Source organism: Oenanthe melanoleuca, chromosome 5, assembly GCF_029582105.1.
Source record: "Oenanthe melanoleuca isolate GR-GAL-2019-014 chromosome 5, OMel1.0, whole genome shotgun sequence".
Classification (NCBI taxonomy): domain Eukaryota; kingdom Metazoa; phylum Chordata; class Aves; order Passeriformes; family Muscicapidae; genus Oenanthe; species Oenanthe melanoleuca.
The window spans coordinates 38,287,052-38,308,127 of NC_079339.1; the positions used below are offsets into that span (position 1 = coordinate 38,287,052).

General features: G+C 42.3%; 1 protein-coding gene across 1 annotated transcript in view; it reads left to right on the forward strand.

Annotated features, from left to right (window-relative positions):
• LIN52 (lin-52 DREAM MuvB core complex component) overlaps nucleotides 1-3,182 on the forward strand; it is a 39,685-nt gene extending 36,503 nt beyond the window's left edge. Inside the window, exon 6 of the mRNA XM_056493377.1 lies at nucleotides 221-3,182. Coding sequence (XP_056349352.1) covers nucleotides 221-276 — 56 coding nt within the window. The 3' untranslated portion in view covers nucleotides 277-3,182. The remainder of the gene's footprint in view (nucleotides 1-220) is intronic.
• Nucleotides 3,183-21,076: the final 17,894 nt, after the last annotated feature.

Sequence of the window (21,076 nt, forward strand, 5' to 3'; positions counted from 1 at the left end):
TGCATTTGTAGCATGTCAGGAATTCAAGATGAAATGCACTTCTATTTATTTTCCACTTTAATAGGTAAATAAAATAATTCTTAGTTTTGGTACAAACACTAATCTAAATTTCTTATGCTATGGTTAGAATATGTTATACATTTATACAAATTATACAATTGTTTGAGTTCCTTTGCTTTTTAAAAAATACTGATTTCTTTTTCCTCCCTTGTGATTTCAGCTAGAGAAATGACTCGAGGGAAATTCCTGAACATCCTAGAGAAACCCAAAAAGTAGCTGCATGTAGCGTTTGGATGAAAATACCCCAGCTAGGTCATTTTATGTACTGCAGATCCAGATGAAGCCCAGAAAGTCTAAGAAGAACAAAGCTCTTGCTCAAGACCTTCAGAAGCAGACATCTCTTTTTGCTTCCACAGCTCATCTCTTTATGGGGGAAACGTATGATATGCACAGGTCACAAGGACTGCAGTTGGTTTCACTGAATTTGGACTTCATCTGACCATAGGATGTCCAACAGGAGGACTTGGCCCTGACATGCTGTGACACAGTCACCTGTTTCACTCAGCAGTTCAAGTGAACAGCCAGTGTCCTTATTCAGCTGCTCTCAGGGACAGCCTGCTTGAGGGACACAGCAGATCTGACACTGGCCAGTGTCCATCGTGAGGCCTTGACCCTTTTGTGTGTCTTTTGTCTTAGATGCATTGATTCCTGTGTGTGAGGTCTGTGCTGAGGGATTTGAGCATGGTTTGGGGTGTAGATTCACCAAGAGCACTGGCTCAGCAGGAGCACATGCTTTTAGTGTAGAAGCTGAGTGCAGTCTCTGCATTAGATTCCAGTTGCTCATTTCTGTCAGAGAAGCACGTCTGGTACTCTGAGGAAGACCTCCAGACCTTTGGTGTTCCAGGAGCTTCACATCACCCCTAAGTGGTTCTCTAAGTGAAATTGAAACTAACAGACCGCAGGAGTAAGTAAGAAGTGTTGCTGTGTCTCAAGGAAGATATCCTCACAGAAGCTTTGGCCAGTACACAAAGAAACAGCTTTGTCAGTCCTCTGCAGTTCTTTGCTTCTTGCAGGGCCAGAAACTGGAAAGAGTTATAAAGTTGAAAGATGGTAATGTTTTCAGTTATCACTCCAAGAAGTGGCAACAGGACTGTCAGCCGTATTGTGAAGATGGTTTGCCTATACAAGATCTCCACATTTCTGAAAATAATGTTTTGTGGTATTTTTAATTGTTTATAAACCAGCACCTCAAAATTTTACTCTCCTGCAAAACCAGATTTTTTTAGATAGAAATTTTTGTGAGCTGCTCCCTTTCAGAACACTGTGATTACAGTTTAATTCATGCACCTCTACATACTCACCCCTTGGAAGAGGTATAAAGCATATTCAGGCTTTTTGTTTTATTTAAGAGAATATTTTTTAAAATTCCATCCACTTTCCTTTTCCTAGAAAACAACATATTAAGCATTAGTAAATATGTTCTTTTTTAGGATACAACATAATTTTGAAACATAACATAATGTTATTTTTACCGTGCAGGCTTTTCAAAACATGTCATTTCTCAGCCTGTAGTCGCATATGAGAGGATAAATTATTTGGCAATAGTACATGTAACAGGTTGTCCCCACAGCACTGCATTTTTTTGGCTTTGCAGAGAGATGAGACTCTTTTTGGGTGCACGTGCAATAAAGAAGGGGAGATTTTTTTTGATCAAATAGACTTCTGAGTTTTAATGAATTGCTGGTGACCCTTTGGTTTGCAGTGTGTGGTTTTGATTATTGCCAGTCAGAACTAGGCTTGTTTTGGACAGCTCAGGTTAACTAAGTTTAAGTAGTTAAATCCTAAATCCTGGAAAGACCCTGCACAAATTTACAAATATCAGGAGCCTGATTTAAGACTTAGCAGAGGTATTTCTATCCTTCACAGTTTATGCAGGGCTGAGCTTAACAGGAGCTCCATCCCTTGAGAACATGAGAATTAAGACAGATGAATGAGAAGAGAAACTGCAAATGGTTGTTTAGGAACAGAAGAAAATCCGATGGTGCAAACTGATGTTCATGTAGCTTTAAGCATTGAATTATAGATTTGGAATGCAAATTTAAGATTGTATACTATATATGTACACATATATGACATAATGGGATACTTCATCTGTATCACCAGTATTAGTTTGTGCATTTTATAGAGGTTTCTTGGTCGAACAAATTAAGGAATTGAGATCTGAAAGGAGGATATAGGAAAATATATGAAAGCCTGTCCTGGAATATGTGTATTTTATGATATGTGCAGTAAGAAATTTCAAACTCTAGGTAGTTTTTAGTAACATACATATGTTTAAAAAAAAAAGGAAGAAAAATCTCCATTTATTATACACAGTAATCATCTTCTATAGGGCAGCCATTAACATATGCTTTAGAATTGTGATATTTTTTGATTTTGTACTTGTCATCTGAAAAGATGAGTCAATGATGTTATTTTTTACTGACAATATTTATATGTATTTTTTGTGTTAGTCAAATAATTTTTTTCTGTCTGTTATTGCTTTTTGGTTTTATAATATGCAAATGCAAACCTCATAGGCTTGTCTGGGTTTCCAGAATAGCCCTCTGAGATGCAAAAGCTTTTGCTCAGCCACTTAGGCAATACTATTCCTCAGGCTCTTCTTCACTTATCTGCATGACACCACCTCAATGTTTGGCCTGTGGATGTTCTATTCCCATCAGTAAATAAATATTTGTCAATATCAAAATGCTACTAAGGGTTTTCATACCCTTTTGAACCCTATTTTTTCTTCAGTGCTATTCTTCCTGATATCCATGCAGTTACCTATCTATACAAGAAAATCCAAGTGACTTTTTGTTACTGATGGGAATGAAGAGTGTAAGAAAATCAAGATTTGTTAATATTAATCAAGCCGATGCATTGTTTTATAAAGTGTTTTCATGTATTGGTATATTAGATGTTACTGTGAGTTTCTGGGAAGTAAACTCAATATTTATTTGTTTCTTTTAAATACCAGTGAAACACACATTTGGTTATAAAGGCTACTCACTTCAGTTTTAGACTATCAAATGCTTTGCTATCTAATCCAACTAAGAAGAAATTCCTGTTTGTTATGTAAATCATTATCAAAATAAAAGTCTGTGTGCACTGGCAATTGAATAACATGTTACTCCATTTAACTCAGTGTTTTGCCATTACAATATCAACAATTTTGTTATTGTCCTGTAACTCACAGTTCTCAACTTCGATTAATATTTCCCTCAAAAAGACACCTAAAAATGATAGATTCGTGAAAACTGACTAATCCATCTTGGAGGTAGTGTTTGAACCCTATTCTGGATTTACTGATTTTTGTGTTATGTAAAAATGTAAGGTGCTATTACAAGTTAAATCACAAGCCAGTCTTATCTGTAATCTTCTCTTTGCTTATAAACAGTTGTAGAAGGATAGGGAGGGATATAAACAAAAGGCTTACATAGTGATTTTGCATTAGGGTAACTTATACAGCATCCAGCAATCTGTTTTAGTTGAATCTGGTCCACAGTAGACCCTAACATCCATAAATTAGTCTTAGTCCTGATTTGTCTGTACTTCTGACCTGAAAAATTCCACAGGATAGTGAGTTCCATATTAAGTCATACAAAGAAAGGTAAAAAAAAAAAAAAAAAGCTGGGGGAAGGGAAGTTGTTTTAAATCTGCTTACCTGATAATTCCGTTTTGAACGTTTCATTTCTTTTATTGTCAGGAACAGTTGTTTGGATTTTTTTCTTCTTTGCTCTCTGTGCACTACTCATGGTTTTTCAGGCTCTACTATGGTTTTTGTTTTGTGGTTATGTTCACCTTGCTTGTGTTCACAATAATCAGTGGTCTGTCTTCTATTACAGCCTGAGCCGGCATAATCAGTTGCAGAGTACTCTTAGTGCAAGCATACTGTGAAGTGTGTGTGTCCTAATTGCAGCTTGTGTTTTGTGACTCTCCTGTTTTCTTTCACAGCATTGGGGCCTAAATCCTGTTTGAGTATCTCTAAGAGCAGGATCATCAGCTAGATTTGCAGCTGATCTCATCCACTTCACCTTCAGTAACAATGATTTTTCCAGATCACAGTGACAGTGATGCCAACCATTCCATGCTGTTGAATTGACACCTGGCAATTCCATCATCAGCCTATGCAGTATGTGAAAAAGGTAAATTTCATCTTTGTCACATGGTCTGAAATCCTGGTCTCCTGGCCTCCCACAGGTTCAGTAACTTCTCATAAACATTTCTGTAGTACTTATAAACTAATATAAATTGTTAGACATATATAATCAAAAGAAAAAGATCACTTGCAAATTATTGTTGCAGAAAGTCCACAGTGATGCATGTGCTCCTCTAGAACCAGCAGTGATTCAAAAACACCAGAGATACAATCTCTGGTGTAGCACTTCAAGCATCTTCACATTTGAGTTTCTCCTAAGAACCTCAGGCAATAAGGATACTTGTAGTGGGGATATGTGTCACATCTTTGAGTGAACCATCTGAACATGGCATACAAACTTGATAGAGCATGAAAATAATCCTCTCAGTGTTGTACCCCCCATCTTCATGTGCCACTCTACTGACACTTTTGAAGAAGTCATTAAATAATCTTTAGTAGAAGATAATTCATTGAAAGACAATTTTCTAGAAAGTTGTCTCTGTATCTTCAGCCCAGGAAAATTATAGTTGGACAGAAACTTCCCATGGAGCAACAACTGAGCTGGATAAAAATTATTACAAGAACAAATGCAAATGTTGTAAACACATTTCTGTTATAACTATAGCAAAACCTTCCCACCACAAAAATACCAAAACCCCCACCCACTCCTATGTGCACATCCCAGCACATACATCAGCCAGGGTGGCAGATACATCCAAAAGGTATTGCATGTGTGATGCTGAATGTACATTGCCCTGATAAGAGATGCACCTTGGTATTTTTAGAAGGCAAGTAAAAAGAAAAAAAATCTAAAAAGAGAGACAAAATCAAGGATAAGGAAAGGAAAAAGACTGGATCCTTTTAGTCTTACATAATGTACTGTGCTTCTTGGAATCAAATCTGTTCCAGAGACACATTATTTCTGCAAGCCATTCTTTACATCAGTGCTTTGAGTTTCATTAGGAGGATATGAAATGCAATATTCTCAACTCAGATCGTTGTGGCCAATCATAAAGTCCACATAAAGACAGTTAAAAGGTTAAATAGCCAGAGGTCCAGACTGATGCAGTTGTTACAGAATGTAATCCACATTCTGCATAGAATATGTGCAGCAATGCCAATTTTGTTTAGATTGTGCTAGATTTTCAGCATGGCAGGATCCCTTCACATCTTGACTTCATCATCCACTGAAACTGCTGGTTTTTAGACTTGACCTTTTCCGTTGTGTCTCTTTGAGGAGGATGACTGACTCCAGGCAGCTGATGAGTGTACAGAATAGGCGTTTTCTTGTTGGGTTTGTGTGGTTGACCTCTGCCCTGCCTGCTGATTCCTATAATACAGATCAGTGACCAGTGAAGCCAGAATGCTCCCTGCCTGTCTCTGTTATAGACACCTCAGCAAGGAACAGAAAAGAGGAAGAGGGCTGAGCTTGAAAGCCCTTACTTAATTGCTAGTAGAAAAAATGGGTAATAAGAATGACCTTGCACCTTATTTATTGACCAGATCTCTGTGAGGACAAAGTACTTGACTTGGTTCTGTATCACTTGAAAGGCTGGCTCTGTGGCCCATAGCTGATGAGTAGGCGTAATAATATAGGGTAATTAAATTTTGTGCTTGCAGACACTTATATGTGATGGAGGATTCCCTCTCAAAAATAGCAGGCTCCATTTTCTTCCTAATCACAGAATTTTAAGCTAAATTTGAAGCAGCAGAAATTTGCTATTTGCCATCTTCCACTTATGATAGCCTGCTGCATTTTGGGTTATGTATGAAAAGGCAGGAAGAGAGCTCACCATCTACATGAGAATGAGGGGAAAGAGCAACCCAAGTGGGCACAGATGCTCAGGCTGCCTGGTTTTGTGGCCCTCTGTTTTCTTCTCTCTATATTAAAGTAACTCTTCACTTACAGCTAATTTATATACATATATATATATAAACGTATCTATGTATATGTATATTGATTATCCCAAATTGCCTTTTAGAGAAAGCAATGGCACTTTCTCTTGTACTCTGCATGGATCAGCTTGTCACCCTGTCTTAGGTTTTTCCCCCTGCTTTGCACACTGAAGCCAAAATAGCACATGTAAAAATGGGACAAATTGCTTCTGTTGAGGCCCTGATTTGCAGAAGGGATCAGTTTGTAATCGGCTGCACAGGAGGCAAATGGATCTGCAGGCCACAAGTATCCTTAGCAGGATCAGCTGTGATATATTGCTCAATATGAGCTTGTAATCAAAAATTAGGGAAAATGTTTTGCTGAAAAACACTTGGTTGTTGATGGTTTCTGAAGAAAGTGTCAGGTTGAAAATTAGAGGGACTATGTGTCTTTCTTTGTCTTGTTTTGATAAGAGAGCTTGAGCTGGGGTCTCCTACCCACCTCACAACTCATGCTTTTAAAAATTTTGTGAGAATCTTTAGAAACCTGTCCTGAGAGAGGAGACCCAGCATGTGTTCCTTGACATGAGAACTGACAGGATCTTGTTTACACACGTGCTCCTTCCCAGCCCGAACTCTGGAGACCTATGGCAAGGCCTCACTGGAGAAAAACCCACGCCAGAAGCAGCATTTCTCTAAGAGCAGCTTGCAGCAAGACTTAGCAGAGACCAGAGGCAGAAAGTACCACAGAAGGTACCTGTGTACCGCTGGAGATGACAAGTCTAGAGAGCTGAATTCGGGTTTCCACCATGAGGCGGACAGCGGAGGTGGAGGAAGGATGGAGAAGGCCCGTGTCCCCAGCGCCGTGTGGCTGATGCCCAGCTCCTGGCTCCGTGCCACGTAGCTGGGCCCCAGCGCCTGGATTGCTGTTCTGGCTGCTTGTCCCGTCCCCCTGCTCCTGGCGGTGCCGTGAGGCGGCTCCCTGTCCGTCTGCGGCGCAGGGAGCGCTGGCTGCCGCTCGTTAGAAGAATTCCCCCAAGTCAGACCTATGGTACGAGCCGTGTGAAGCGGAAGACAATTAGGGGCTTATTAGTGTCCTGGGGAGACGTGTAACTTGTGTTGCTGGGACTTACCAAAACAGCGAGAGTCTTACCGGCAAGCTCCAGCCGAGAAAAGACTGAGGGATTGTCTCACCTAATTACGGGGAATGGGCCTCTTTGTGTTTGTGATTCGGTACGGTTGTCCGATCGCTTTTCTCTGGCTGCTGGCTCAGGCCGAGCTGGAAGTGTGCTAATTAGAAGAGAAATGGACGTAGTGATCCTGTCAGCTCTCGTTACCGGCGTGGACAAAGCCGAATATTATTCTGAGGCAGTGTTTTGTGAGTGTCCCTCTTCCAGCTCTCATTAAGGGCAAGGTTGGTGGACGGAGAGGGGACTTGACCACATGGGTTGGCTAATGGAGCACAGTTACCGTTACTGTGCTAATTAACGGGCTCAGGAGGCAAATGTTTCTCTAACCAGCGGTCCCAGCAGCTGCACCTGGTGCTTCCAAAACCGAACCATCTTGCTGGGCAAGCCTGGCAGACTGTGTGCAAGCAGAAAGGGGTTTATGTATGAGGCGTCCATCAGCCGTCCAAAAGTGCAGAACCAGTGAAATGGTCATCAGAGAGATGGAAAGGACATAGTGCTGCAGTAGCAGCAGGTCAAGCTCCAGCAGTCCCTTCTCCCCAGTGACCCTTCACATAGAGAACAATGTGTCAGCTTCTGCCCCTGGAAAGTGGGTAGCAAGGAGAGAGCTGAGAACCTCCAGGTGCCACCAAGAAAGAAATCTCCTGTGAGTTGTTACGATCATCACAGCTCTCAGTGCGGCCAGGAAGGGGAAAGCTGGAAAGATGGGAGGTGACATGGAGGTGAATCAGACTATCCCTCTGTGTGTTGCTTATGGTCTGAGGTGAAAAGCAAGATGCATATGTATTTCAGGATGATTGTTTTGCTCCAAAAGGCAGTTAGGCAGCATTGAAACGATGGACAAAATTTAATGTTGGTGATGACCAAAGGAGCCGTAGAAAATGCTAAAACCAAAATCTGTGCTTTGTGCCATTAGCCTGAAACTACTACAGTGAGAGTAAGGAGAGTGACAGCAGATAGTGACCTACTACAGAGGGAGTACAGAGAGACAGAAGATGAAGCAGGAGCCAGAGTAGGTCTGTAGTGTCACAGCAGCTGAGGTGGCCTCACCAGAAGGGAGGAATAGTGTGTGCTGAGGAGGCTCAGTGAAAGTAAGTAGTTTTACTAACTTGTCACACAGACTTTCATTTTAATACATAAGTGTTTTATAAACAGAGTAACTTGCACAAGTTAATTGCTGATTGATGTTTCCAAGGTTATGGGAATGTATTAGTGATTAAGTCTGATTTGGATGTTATGATCATTCTAAAGGTCCTTTGTATCTTTGGGCTAAATGTAGTAAAACATATAACCATGTCTTAAACCTTTTGATTTGCTTTCTCTCTTTTAACAATGTACTCCTTCATGCACTCAGGCATCTTGGGTACTGTTTTCAGACATCCTTTGTCAAGGGTTAAAGTTGCAAGAGGTTCCCTCTTTAGTTTCTGGGGTTATTTTTCCCTGGTGGTGAAGCTGTTCTAGCATGAGGGTTTGTGTCCTTCCAAGTCTCCAGCAGCAGTCTCCTGTCATCTTGGGTGGAGCTTGAACTCTGATTTGTGCTTGTGCCTCCTTATTTTTTCTGTCTCCAATAGCTGTGAACCAAATAAGGATCCTTTTGCCATGGCAGTGTGCACCCAGCATCCAAGCCCTGCAGTCCTGCAGAGCTGTAAAAGCCTTTCCCTTTTTACTGGGGTTCATTTCCTACTGGCTGCTGTGATGGCTTGAATCTTAGGAGTCTTGATCTTAGGAGCCTGATCTCCAAAGAGGGCTTGAGAAGTATCTTCTCTGCAAAGAGGTTTATTCTAGAAGGAGGAGATGTGTAATCCTCTTACTAAAACCCAGAGAGGAAAGGAGAAAAGCTTTATTGCTCCTGCCTTACCCCAGTGAGCTGGCAGCTTTTGTGCTGCCTCACAAATAGAAAGAGGCAGAGACAAAGGTCTGAACACAAGCACTTTACCTGAGCTGAGGATCTCTTGTGGATGCACAGTGAAACCCATGTCTGCACTGCTTTCTGGTGTCACAGCAGAACAGTTTCTGAATAGGAAAAAAACCTGCCTGTTACACTGTGTGGCCACTTCAGTCTTGGTCTAAGGAGGAGTCTCAAATCACTGGCAGAAAACTGAAGACCATCACACCCAGCTCCATTTTTGTGTTCTGGAAGCTCAGGAAACGAGTGGCCTCCTTGTGTAAATGTGACACTTCCCATGTCAGGCATTCCTCAAGAGACTGGGCTTTACTGGCAGACACCAGGAGAAAAGACACACTGCTGGTTTTTCCAATTTATCTGTTTCTTTGCATAAGGAAGTACTGATGTCCCTGCATGTAACACCTCTATTTGACTGGTCTGCCATATTGCTGTATGGATAATATCACGTCAAATTTCTGACTTTCAAATCCACTGAGCATAAAAAAAAATGTTGGTTTTGTGTCCTTGTGAGGATGGCATTATGATAAAGAACATCCATCATACAGATTAGCAGTACTCAAGAACATTGTGAAGACAGGTGAAAATATGCAGATGGAGAGAAAGGGTGCAATGGCTTCTTGTGGCTTCATTGAGACCTCCTGGCATTCATGTAACACTCACTAGCTGTATAGTGCCTGGCCCATGGGCTGGAGTGGTGTTTGGAGAACATCCCTTCAGCAGCTTGAGTTCTCAACTGCACTACTAAAGCCATTGAATTTGTGATGCTGTGCATCAGGGAAACACATAATTAGGTGAACCTTTCTGTCCTCCTAAGAGGTTATAAGAAGATGAAACAGTAAAAGGGTGGGAGAAGAAAAGGAGACGTCAGGATGTAATGAGTCGTGTTAGAGGTTATCTGGCACAGTTCAAACCCTGTAACTTCTTAGCCACAGCTGAGTGGCCCTTACACTGCTTCCCATCTGCTTTATTGTTTCATTAAATAGATGTGGGCTTTAAAGTAAATAAATAAATAAATATGCAAATGCCTAAGCAACCAAAAGGCATAAGAAATTTAAATAACAAGAAATTATGGTGCAATACCAGACATTTTAATTTATTTTATTTTTTTTTTTTTAATAGACCGGTAAGAACTATTCTGCGAGTTTAATTTTTGAGTGACTTTATGCAGTGTTAAATATTTGAGAATTTAAAAATAGAATTCTAAAAGTTAACAACACTGTTAACTGCCACAGTGTGCATTGTGTACACACATATTTAGGAGAAAGCTATGAGCGTAACAGAGACTCTACAAATAATAAAACCTCTTCACTGATGTAGAACACTTATTCTGACCTTGCTTAGCCTTTTACACTCAGGCACAGAGGGTTTAAGTGCTACTTTGCAGATTTCATGTAATTCCACACTTCCTCAGTTCAAAAGTTTGCTGACAAACCAAGGCAGGAAAAATGTAATTTTCGTAGTTTTGCCATATTGCTCTGATGATCTGTGGGTCTGATCCTGCCTTCACACAGAACATTATTAAAATGATCACTGCAGCTCTCTAGGGAGCTTAAAACTATTTTCTCTAACAAGAGAGAGATCATTTCTCTTATTCACTTCAATAATTTGGAGAAGGAAGAATTTGGTGCAATAGATATTAGTGTACCCCATTTGTGTATGCATCTGGGTAAAGTTTACAGGGATTTTACTAGCAAGTATCAAAATATTATTAGCAAGTTTTTTTTTGTGGGAAAGAACTGTGGAAATAAAGTGATATGGAAGACTGAAAGAAAAATGCAAGTTAGTGAGAATTAGGGGCTTAGAAATAGGAACTTAGAGGACAGGAGACCAAGACAGGTAAAAAAGTACATTTTGAAAGACAGCAAGGCATGGGCAGGAGATTGGAGCAAATGCAAAGGAGTGAAGGAGCAGACTGTTAAAAATGCAGTATAAGAAGAAAAATAGTGAAAAAATCAAAACATGAGGGAAGAAAATAGGAAGAGCTGTGGTTTTCAGCAAGAAGGAAGTCAGAGAAAAACATAAGTTTCATGAGCAGTGGCACCAGGCAAGGAAGTGTGGTTTTTCTTGTGGATGTGTCTCTGAAGATTGCATCATGTGTGTATTCTCTGATGCCTTATAGGAGGTATGCTTACACTTCAGTGAGGGCAGTCACTGGATTTCTTTCTTAGCCAATAAATGGAATAAAATGTACAGAAATGCACTGCCTATCTGGAAAATGGTCTGAAATTTGCCTACGGGTTCAAAAGTCATTTGGACACCCATGTACACCTGTGGATTGATGCTAAGATTAGATGATTAATAGCTGAAATTGCAAATGGACAGAGTGAGTGATAGAGAATGGGAAAACATTAGGGAAATGGGGATTTATGTTTGCTGTTAATGCATTTAATTTGCTTTACTGCCATTTCCTTCCCTGGTTTTATAATTTCTAAAAAATGAACGAGGATCTGTTTAAAGCCCTTCTCCCAAATCAGGCTGACTTCACTGTATCCACACTGGTTGTTTCTGGGGAGAAAAATCTCTTACAGCAGTTTTGTCTCCAGCATGTGACAAAAGAGATTCCAGGAGCTGCCCTACCAGCTACACCATCAAAACCTGCCTGGGACCTCACTGAAAGCATATGTGGGACAAAGATTCTGCAAAACCCTTTTGGTCTTTCCATGGTGAATTGCAGCTCTATTACTCAAACACTTTGGCTGTTTTTCTGCTGTGCTACACAGCTAATTCCTATCTCATTGGTTCCTGCTGTGGTTATTCTCACTTGGTGTTTTCTAGGGACCTCCTTGTGACTGTATACTGTGGTTTGGAAAAAACTTGTATTTTTATTGGCATGCGATTTTATTTTCAGCTGCTCTATCCTTCATGTGCTTCCATATTTCACTCTCTTAACAAAATTTCCTGATTTTCAGGCAGGAGGTGTCATGTCAAGAGGTGTTAAATAGGACAGAGCTGACTGCTGATCTCTGGGAGGGAGATCTCTCCCTCTAACACAATACCTTTTAATGCATCATTATCCTTTATTTGTGGGTCTCCAGCCAATTTTTCATTCCATCTAGTGGTGTAGCCAAACCCATTTGCATTAATTTTGAGTAGGATTTATGTATCAAATCTTTACTAAAATCCAAATGTATCAAATCCACTGTGTTCCCATCATCCACTAATTTTGTAATTCTATTTTAAAAAGCAATCAGGTTTCTCCAGCACAATTTGTTCTTTACAAATCCCTAGTACAAATACTTGTTTTCTTATCTCTGGGTGGTTAGCAATTTTTCCCCCATTTAAAAAAAATTCTGTTATTTTACTGGCTATAGATATTCCTGGGAACTCCATATTTGCTTTTTTGTTGTTGTTTTAATGATCTATAGCACGATTTCTTTTCCCTAATCAGCTTCCTAGTTTTTGTAACATAACAAAATTATTGTCTGTGACAAAAAAGTAACATTTGTCTCATTTTCCTTGCAGCAAGTGGATAGATGTCTCTTTTGTCCTGAAAACTTGAGTGTACAGGCAGGGTGTTACAGAGCTGATGAGCCAAATGTGCTGTCAGTGAAACAAACATGGAAATCATTGACTTCTTAAGTGAATCCAGTTTGCTTTTTGCTTGGCAATATCCATTCTGGTCAATTGTTATTGCCTACTGAATAACTATCAGGAGGGCATTTGTACATGATTTTATTATAATGTTCATAAAAGTCTTAAACTAAGATTAAATAGAAATAGCAGGCAAATAAGCTACATCCATATTTGTATACATATGTAAGCTATAAAGTATTATTGAGGGAAGCTAACAAAAAGAACACCATATTATCAGAACAGTAAATTAATTTTGTCTCAGCGCTGGATTGAAGACTGGTCATCAAAATAATGCCTAAATAGTCAGCCCCTATAAATTTTGAGAAGCTGTCCTACCACATTGGTTATAAATCCCAGTTTGGAGCTATACCAAGTGAACAGTCTGTACTTTCAAGGGCTAAGTATCTGATGTCTTCTCATGTCTAGCACTTACACAACTTCAAAATACCTTTAGCTGGGAGAAGGTATGGATAGATACTCAGAATCAGCTGTCCCTGTACTTCTTTTCTGAGTCACTTCTCCAGATCTGCAGGAGGTACTGTCAGTGCCCTAGAAGTCAGGGGCAAACCTTCAGCTGCTTGTGCCTGACTTGAGCTGTTGGACTGCAATTCATCCAATACCCCCATGCCAGTCCCACGTTTGCCAAAGTGCCCTCTTCACTCTGGACTTTTGGTCCTTACTTGGAAGTACAGAGAGATGGATTCTAGGAAGGAGGAACTCACTTGGTCTCTTACTCTTTTCAAGGTGACCAGCAGCTCTGGGGCACTCCAAGAGACTGATACTCCTGGTGACCTCCTGATCTAAAAAGAGAAAGGTTTCCTTCTCTTTCTTCCTTGTGGTTCACACTGCCTTGCAGCATCTTCAAACAAATTAGATATAAAATCCCCCTTGGGACTCTTCAGTTTAATTCAAACAAGTTTGCAGCAGATCAGCACCACTGTGCATGAACATAGTGTCACGTAAGCTAAATGTTCAAATATATTCTTTATTTTCTACAGCATGGAAACTGACAGCTTTTGTTTCTTTCACCTCAGAATGTTAAAATGCAATTTTTTTTTATTTGGGTCAGTCAAATGTCTTGAAAAATTCCAACATTTAATGGAAAACTTAATATAAAATTTCTATGGAAATAATGGGAACAATACTAGCACAAAGATCAGGCATTCATCATTTATTCATCAGCAAAATAAAAATACATTTGGGCTAATGATAAATTTCCTAATTTTATATTCCTTTTGCTAACCTAAAATGAGATCAATGTTCTTATTTTTTTGCAAACAAGGTAATTACAGTAACCCTCTTACTCCTGAACAAGGCAATCGATCAGGCATCTTCTCTTTTGAAACCCAGATATTGATACAGTTACTTAACAGCTCTTTAAGGTGAAAGATGTTTGAAATTATATAAAACATCTGTGCACCTGTGTACACTTTTCTGCTAACTGGCTTCTCAGGCACATGAAGTATGTGGATCAGAAATTTGTACATCAGGTACTGCATTTTGATTGGAACTGCAGAACTTTGATCCTGAAGTCTCATTTAAGCTTAAAATACAAGCTGGTTTTCTGGTGTTTGGGAGCTATGTCACTTACATAGGCAGCACCAGAAAAACTTCTTTGAACTTCAGAACTGGAGATTGACCTGCTTGGTGTAAACATGGGCTATGGATATTTGTTAGTTTTTGATGCTGTTTAATAGGATCTTGACTTAAAATTCAGCATTCTAATTGCTTTGGGAGGGTTGTCATTCAGCCTTGCAGAGTAGGTGCCACTTATGCAGATGTGCAACAGGGGCATATACATAGTAGTTATGACATAGATTTTAAAGCAACATTGCATCAAGCTTCTGTTGTTGGCATCATAATTTTGAGCTACTTCACACAGGCTTTGTGTATGTGAAAAAAAATCTTTCTGGAGCCAGACTCAATAGAAAGAGCTTATTTTTGGTGGCCACTTCCTCCATATGTTACAGAAGAAATTCTTAGGTATGAAAAAAAGCTGGAAATATTTCAGAAAAATCAGGGCTAAAAAGCTCTGCCTCCAGCCATTCCTACTCCTCAGGTTCAGAGAAGTCCTCTCAGCCTGTTGTACAGCTTATGTCTAGTTTGTGTAGGGATTACTTGCACTTTTACTACTGTAAAACAAACTACTGGTATTCTGGATGTACAAGCAACCTGTATTTAAATACCAATAGCTTGTTATATACCAATAACCAGTCTTCCTGGCTGAAATGGCATCAGCCTAAGTCACAATATACTGTTGTAGGATGGATTTGTCTGAGGAAACACCTCTCAAATCCTATGCTGTCCTGATTCTTACATCAGTATGACAATCCTAGTCTACTTACCACTCCCTCAAAGATCATATATGTTGCTGCTTACCCAGAGCTTTAGAGCTATGTAAAAAACTAGAACTAACCTCCTGAGACTGGACTCAGCAATTTCCTTGTTGACAGAAGGAGCTCCTGACTCAACTGTCATAGAATCATAATGTTGGAAAAGACCTCTAAGATTGAGTCCAACCATTAAGGTAGCTCTGACAGGTCTACCACCATATCCCTAAGCACCACATCTACATGCTTTTGGAACACTTTCAGGGATGGTACATGGAACTTCTGGCTACGAGATATTTCTTGGGAATTCAGGCAAATATTCAGTACCAAAAAGGAAGTTTTATTAAAGCTTAGACCTCAGAAGAATCATAGACCCTATGAAACATTCCTTCTTCTGAAAGGAACTCAGCATGACAGTGTGGCATTTGGTGGGTGAGTCTTTCTACAGCAAGAGAGCTCTAAAGGTTCAGTGAGTTAAAACATGCAGAATGCACTTTTCCTATCTGGAGCTACCTCAGACATCCTGTTAAAGGGGCAACCACTTAATCTACCTCCATCCTAGCACTCCATCTGTAAGCTGATGATAACATTACACAAACTCACAGAAAATGTATATGGTTAAATGTATCCCTGTTTATGAGATTCTTTCATCACTGTTAATGAAATCTGTGTCAACACAGAAAAGAGGAAGAAATTCATGAGGAGGTAACCCATTGCTATGCCTAATGCTTAATATTCTTGCACCAATGTACAGTCTTTGTATTTACACCACAAGGCAACAGCCTTGTAATAGTCAAGATGAGAAATGGTCAAGGTTTAGCCAATTTCAACAATGGATTTAGAGAGAAAAAGAGGAAACTACCTGTCTGGGCACTTCCAAATAACTCCTCTCCCAGGTTCTAAATGATAAATGCCACAATAAAAGTTGTTGGGGTGTTCTCCTCTCAAATGCAACTTAAATTATGGACACCTTCTCCTGAAAGAGACAGACACGGGAAAGGTTCTAAGCAAGTGAGCAAAATTTATTTGTCACATGGGTCCATTTGGCCTCTGTACCATGAATCATCACCCAGTCCGTGTGTGTTTAGGGTAGAAAGAAGGAACAACAAACGGGAGAAGGGTATTAAATAATGATTTCCACAGAGACCAGTCAGCTTTACCCAACTCCATGAAATTTAAACAAGAGAGCTTGAAAATGAAACATCATTTCAAAGGGATAAAGGGCAGTGTACAAGTTAGCAGTGGAATGTAACAACAGAATATCAAAGCAAGTTGTTTAGTCAGGTCTCTAAAAGCCACTGTCAGCAATATGCAGATGAGACTCCTATATTTTTCATCCTTGCTGATCACACCAAGAATGTGAGGATGGCATAGCACTTTCAGAGGAGCCAGAGGGAGAAATAAGACCTAAATAAGGCAGAGGAATGATGTCAATGTGTGAAGGGAAGTGTCTGAGAAGACTTCAGTTGCAATGCAGCTTCCTCTGCCTGAAGAGCCCCAGGTGGTAAGGTCAAACTATGGTTTATGATGTTTTTTTTTAGATTCTTCACCAGACTCTTCACAGAAGAGTTGTCTGCAATTTTGCCAGGAGATCCCATTCCTTCGATGTCCGTTATCCAAGCCTTCATTGCCCATAGCAGTGAAAATACCTTGGTGTGAATGAAGCCTATATGCCTGGACAGTCCAGCTATTATTGTGCCCTGTAGTCATTCTGCTCACCAGCATGGCTTACTCCTCATTCCTCCTCTCAGCCACTTTCTGTATTGGCTTACCACTGAATCCTGATCCAAGCTTATTAACCAGGCACTACATCCATGATGTCTGGGACAAGACTTCCTGAAGATGAAATGGGGTCTAAGAGTGGTGAGCCTGCCCACAGAAACAAGAAGCCATTGCAAACAACTTTGTGACCTTTCAAGTACATTTCTCCAGCCACATCGTCTCTGACATAACTAGACAATAGCCTTTTAAAAAGGCATCCTCTGTCCCGCTCCTCAGCATTGCCAGGAAGATCCCAGATCTGTGAGCTGCCAGTTCCCCCGGAGGAGTAGCCATAAGGCCAGACCTCTGGCAATCATCTTCAGGTAACCTGCCTTGTGCTTGTTGTAAATGGTGAAGATGGTTTTGTGGTTAAGGCTCAGGGTGTCAGGCTTGAAAAGCTGGATCTGGCTTAGATTTCCAGTGCGACCTTGGTTGTGTCATTTAGCCTCTCTGTGCAGGGATTCCACCAGTTCTACAAAGGTGAGATAAGGATACATTTGTAAATCCAGAGGATATGCCTGAATTCTCCATCGAGGGAGATCAATAGGATGTCAGGTAAACAGCTCTCTTGCTGCTCTGCGATTTGCATGCAGTAAAGAGCAACTAAGAAAAGCCTTACTGAAAAAAGATTCCCTTTTTCCAATCAGTAGTTGTATGATGTAAACCTGAAGTGATTAATGATGTCTTGCAGTACAGCAGGCACGGTGCTTGCAGCCTGCCAGCAGCTGCTGTGGACTCCTGTTGAAGTGATGGAGCTGTGGCATCCCTCCATCGCCCCGGACACCCTGCTGGGGCCATGGGCACGGTGGGGGAGCCTTGGGAGCCTTCATCCCGTGCACATCTCTCTCCCCTCCTGCCTGCACGCTTGGCTTCTTGTCCTTGAGCTCCCAGCCCACCTCCAACCTCCGAACTCCTCTCCTCCCGCTTTATCTCCACAGGGAGCCTCCCGCCCTGCAGCATCCCCCACGCTGTGTCCCCTGGGGGTGTTTTGCTCCCGAGCCCCGCGGCCGTGCCCCCGGCACCCTCTCCCACAGGGCAGCCTCGCCTGTCCCCACCCCGGGCCGCCCAGGTGAGCGGGCGGCAAGCGGGACCGGAGGGGGGCTGCACATCACCTGACCCCCTCCAGCTGATTCCCTCAGACAGGACGTCAAGTTAATGAGCCCTCGGGCCTGTAATTAGCTGTCAATTACCTCAAATTAATCAACTCCTCGCCTAATTAAGCATAATCGGCAGGTGGGCAGAAAACGGGCCATTGTGCGGGAGCCATGAGAAAAGCATGCCTGGCAAACTTGTTTAGGATCAGCGGCGCATTCCCGGACGCCGCGCCACCGACACCCGGGCGCCCGGCTCCGGCCCCGGCCCCGCTCCCGGCCCCGATCCCAGCCCCACTCCCACTCTCGGCCCCGCTCCCGGCCCCGCTCCCGGCCGCCGTGGCGGGGCAGCGCGGACAGGCCCGAGGGCTGCGGCGCTGCCGCGCTGCCGGAGCGGGGCGGGCCCGGTGCTGCCCGAGGGCCCGGGCCTGCAAAGAGCCATGGCCTGCGCTTAGCGGGGCGTTTCTCCTTGCCAAATATCCGCACCACCAAGCCTTAATGCACCATCTCGCCCCCCGCATTTTCTCTCCCTGAGAAAGGAACTGAAACCCACGCCCTGTGTTCCCTGACCCAGGCCCTCCTCAGTGCTGAGCACGCCAACTGAACGGCGTGGAGATAACCCTGTTTTCCACTAGGATGTTCAACAGGCACTAATTACTACCTGTGAAAATGAGTCACACTGAATTACTTTTCCTGTGGAATTAACACAATCCAAGAAAGTCGCCATCCATCCTCCAGAGCTCTGTTTGGCGAAGGGGAGCCATTCCCTGCCGAGGCCAGGGAAGGAGCAGGGCTCCTGCCAATTTTTGGATGTCACTGGAGCACAGTGACTGCTCTCCACAGGGCAGGGGCTGGATCCTGCACTCTGCCCACTAAACCCCAGTGAGCACCTGCTTTATCTAGAGGCAGACAGAGCACGGTATCCTTCTGAGCTGCAGAGGAGAGCTGGGGAAAATGCAATTTCACTGTAAAAGTATTGTGCTCAATATTAAAGTGAAAGGTTTTGATTATGCCTAGAAAGTCCTTTTTTTTTTTTTTTTTTTTTTTTTTTTTTTTTTTTTATGTAGCCAGATTATCACCCAGCGTGCTGGATTTACGCTGCATTAGTGATTGTCAAGATTAGAGCAGAATCCCCAGATAACAAACAGGAACACAAGACGTCAATTTATGACATAATAGCAATAGTAATGCAAAAATAATCATAGTTGAAAGAAGGATGCAGTGGAGGGCAGGTTGAATATCTTGGCTCTGAGGAAAGAAGCTTCTTGCATTGAAGTGGCTTTGATTAAAAATCCCTATTATGTCCATAAGTATAATTTTATACTTCCTTTTCCTGACAGAGACAAAAAACAACAGCCCAGCACAGGTCTGGCAAAGTTGGTGCATGAAACCACCAGCAATTATAGGGACAAGTCAGGTGATACAACCTTCCCTCTGGACCCTTCTGAGTGTCTATGCAGGTCACAAAAGCTTCCTGGACCTCCTAAAAGAAGGTGTACATAAAACTTGGCATTCCTGTGCTTGCAGCTACTTGGAACACAAGCCCCAAGAAGAGAGGCTGCAGGCAGCCAGCCCCTGCCCTGCAAAGGGTGTGAGAGAGGCTGCAGAGTTGCCATGCTGGGGAACGAGCTGGATCCTGGCAGCTGGCCTGACCCGGAGGGATTAGAGACTCCCCCACCTTCCCAGCTCACATGGTGGCACACGCTGCAGCCCAGCCCATGAAGCCCCTTTTTTTCTTTTCCTGCCTGCCCTGTTCTCAGTCAAGTGCTTATTACTGCAGCAGACTTGGGCAGGGACCCCTCTGCAGACATTATGCAAGAGCCATGAGATGCTGGGGGACTCAGTGTCCCCTCTGTCCCCTTGTCAAAGCCACCATTTTCCAGAGCTTCTCCTGCATCTGCCATCTCAGGGTGATCACTAGACCCTTCTGCGCGAAACCTGGTTTTTTTTGGGGAATCAGGAACCACTCCAATATTCTAATTTCCCTCATATATGAGTGGGTTTTTTCCCAGACCCCTTTCTGCACCATGTGTCTTCCTTTGGCTGAAGCACTGATCCCACTCTTTGGGGTCCATCAGCACATTCATGAGGACCAGGCTGGAAGGGATACACTGCATGATGGTGTCATGGATGGTGACATGAGCTGCACGCAAACAGAACTCCCCAGAATCCTTATCCCATTATAAACCAAAACTCTTATCTTTGTGAAAATTAAATAAAAAAACCCCAAAATAACAAAGAAACAAGCAGTAGAAATCTGTTAGGACTAAAATGATGAAGCAATTTTCAATGATCCACTGAAAATCAATTGCAACAAGGGGTGAGTTGTTGCAGGTAAATAAATGGTGTCAAGAGAGGCAGTGTTGCTGCTGCTAGGGTGCTGCTGCTGCTGCTGCTTGGAGACCTCCCTGCATGGCTGAGTGAGTGTGCAAGGCACTGCACAGTTGAATGCTGCCCCATGGAGAAGCAGAGGTTTGACTGGGACTGCACACGGCCACCTCTCAAGGGAGCACACCTGGAGCCTGGCTGCTGGCTGCAGAGCTACCTCTTGGAGAGGAAGAGGAGGGCTACAGGGGCAGGGTCAGAGCAGATCAGAGGAATCCAGCAGCTGTTCAAGTTCAAGTTGGAAAAACATATCTATTCCTATCTCTGACATTGTTTGAACTTGACTGGCCACTCTAGCTGTACCAGACTATGCTGTGCTGCAGGTAGTGCCCCAGCTGGGAAAATGCTGTTCTCTCCTTTGGCACTGTCAAAACAAATACCATAAAAAGCTGGGTAAGCTGTGCCATTCTCTGAGTTTGAAAAAGCAAAAGCTATAACTATTTCATTAATTATTTTGGCCAATGAGTTGGAAACAAGAGCAGGGAATTCACAGTCACTCGCCTGTCATTCTGTCTGTACACAATACTGTTTGCAAGGATCATAGTCACCATCTCATTTACTTTGTGCGATGCCGTAACATCGAGGCTGGCCATGTTTTGGTTTGGTCATTCCTTACTGCACTGCCTTGGCAAGCTGCAGTAGTTTGAGGGGAAGGCACTGCAGCTCTAAACAGTTGTTTCTACAAAAGCCATGAGCTTCTCTGGACTTAACAGCTAAATGGAGCAGGGTGGAGAGTGAGATCTTCCTGGCCGATCCCTCTGTGCAGCTCTACTCTATGATTATAAAAA